At 48.5% G+C, this 1710-nt stretch overlaps 1 protein-coding gene across 1 annotated transcript in view; it reads left to right on the forward strand.

Annotated features, from left to right (window-relative positions):
• Nucleotides 1–1710, forward strand: part of MYCBP2 (MYC binding protein 2, E3 ubiquitin protein ligase) — a gene marked incomplete at both ends in the record, with an annotated part of 162897 nt that overhangs the window by 145009 nt on the left and 16178 nt on the right. Inside the window, 1 exon segment of the mRNA XM_008943913.1 lies at nt 1–59. This exon segment is cut by the window's left edge and continues 226 nt beyond it. Within this exon segment, the coding sequence (XP_008942161.1) occupies nt 1–59 (59 nt within the window).

The following is a 1710-nucleotide window of genomic DNA, read 5'->3' on the forward strand; positions in this document are numbered from 1 at the left end:
CGCTGCTCCAGGACCTCTTCTCCTTGCTCCACACCGCGTCCCCCAGGGTGCAGAGACAGGTGAGCGCTCGCTGCTCCTCCCCCGTCTTGCTGTGCCTAGGAAAAAAGTCGTCTTTAGAACCCTGTAGTTGTGTGCGTCATGCTGTAACATATCACAGAATGTTAGGGGTTGGAAGGGACCTCCAGAGATCATCGAGTCCAACCCCCCTGCCAGAGCAGGACCATCTAGTCCAGGGCAGGTCACACAGGAACACATCCAGATGCGTCTTAAAAGTCTCCAAGGTAGGAGACTCAAGTCCTCGAACTTACTTTTTTGTGAGATGTAATTTTGTGGTTTCGCTTCAGAAATGCTTTCCCCATCATATGCCGATCGTCTCTGTATTCCACATAGGCAACAACTGTAATTAAAGCAACACATTCTGCTGTCGCCATTGTGATGAGAGGGCACACAAATTTATGAACATTTAAAAATAAATTGCAGAATGTCCTTTTGGAATTCGTGCCAGATTTGGGCCTTTTTTCCCCAGCTTTTGAATGGTGTTAAGATGATAAAGTTTTTATGATAAAGTTTTTATGTGTTTGATATATAATTATAGCATATATTCCAGCACCACAATTTCATAGAATCATAGAATGATTTGGGTTGGAAGGGACCATAAGATCATTTAGCTCCAACCACCCTGCTACAGGTAGAGACACCCCACACTAGACCAGGCTGCACAAGGTGCCATCCAACCTGGTCTTGAACACCTTCAGTGATGGAGCATCCACAGCTTCCCTGGGCAACCTGGTCTAGTGTCTCACCACCCTCATGGTGAAGAACTTCTTCCTTACATCTCATCTAAATCTGCCCTCTTCCAGTTTGAACCCATTATCCCATGCCCTGTTGCAACAGGCCCTTGTAAGGAGTCCCTCCCCAGCCTTCTTGTAGGCCCCCTTCAGATACTGGAAGTCTGCAGTAAGGTCTCCCTGGAGCCTTCTCTTCTTTAGGCTGAACAATCCCAACTTTCTCAGCGTGTTCTCAGGAGATGTCTTCCAGCCCTCTGATCATCTTTGTGGACCTCCTCTGGACCTTGTCCAACGGGTCCATGTCCTTTTTGTGTTGGGGGCTCCAGATGCAGTACTTCAGGTGGGGTCTCATGAGAGTGAAGTAGAGGGGGAGAGTCACCTCCCTTGATGGGGTGGCCATGCTTGTTTTGATGTAGCCCTGGGTACACTCTGGGCTGCACTCGCACCTTGTTGGCTCATGTTGAGTTTTTCATCGACCAGCACCCCAAGTCATTCTCCTCAGGACTACCTTCAGTCCATACTCTGGTCAACCTGCTTTGGTCAACCTGCTTGTGCTTGGGATTGCCTCGATCCAGGTGCTGGACCTTGCACTTGGTCTTGTTGGACTTTGAGGTTGGCATGGGCCCACCTCTCAAGCCAGTCAGGGTCCCTCTGGATGGCATCCCTTTCTTCCAGAGTGTCAACTGCACCACACATCTTGGTGTCCTCTGCAAATTTGCCGAGGGTGTGCTCGATCCCACCACACATGTTGCTGGCGAAAATGTTAAGCAGCACCGGTCCCAGTACTGATCCCTGAGGGACACGTTTGACAGTATAAAACTATTTGTAGGAAGTATGAACAGTGTTGAAGACAACAAACAAACAGAGTAACTCAGTTTGTAAACGTGTAGAAAATCACAAAACTAAGTGAAGGGGGAAAGAG

This window comes from Merops nubicus, unplaced genomic scaffold, assembly GCF_000691845.1.
Source record: "Merops nubicus isolate BGI_N331 unplaced genomic scaffold, ASM69184v1 scaffold15297, whole genome shotgun sequence".
In the NCBI taxonomy this organism is placed as follows: domain Eukaryota; kingdom Metazoa; phylum Chordata; class Aves; order Coraciiformes; family Meropidae; genus Merops; species Merops nubicus.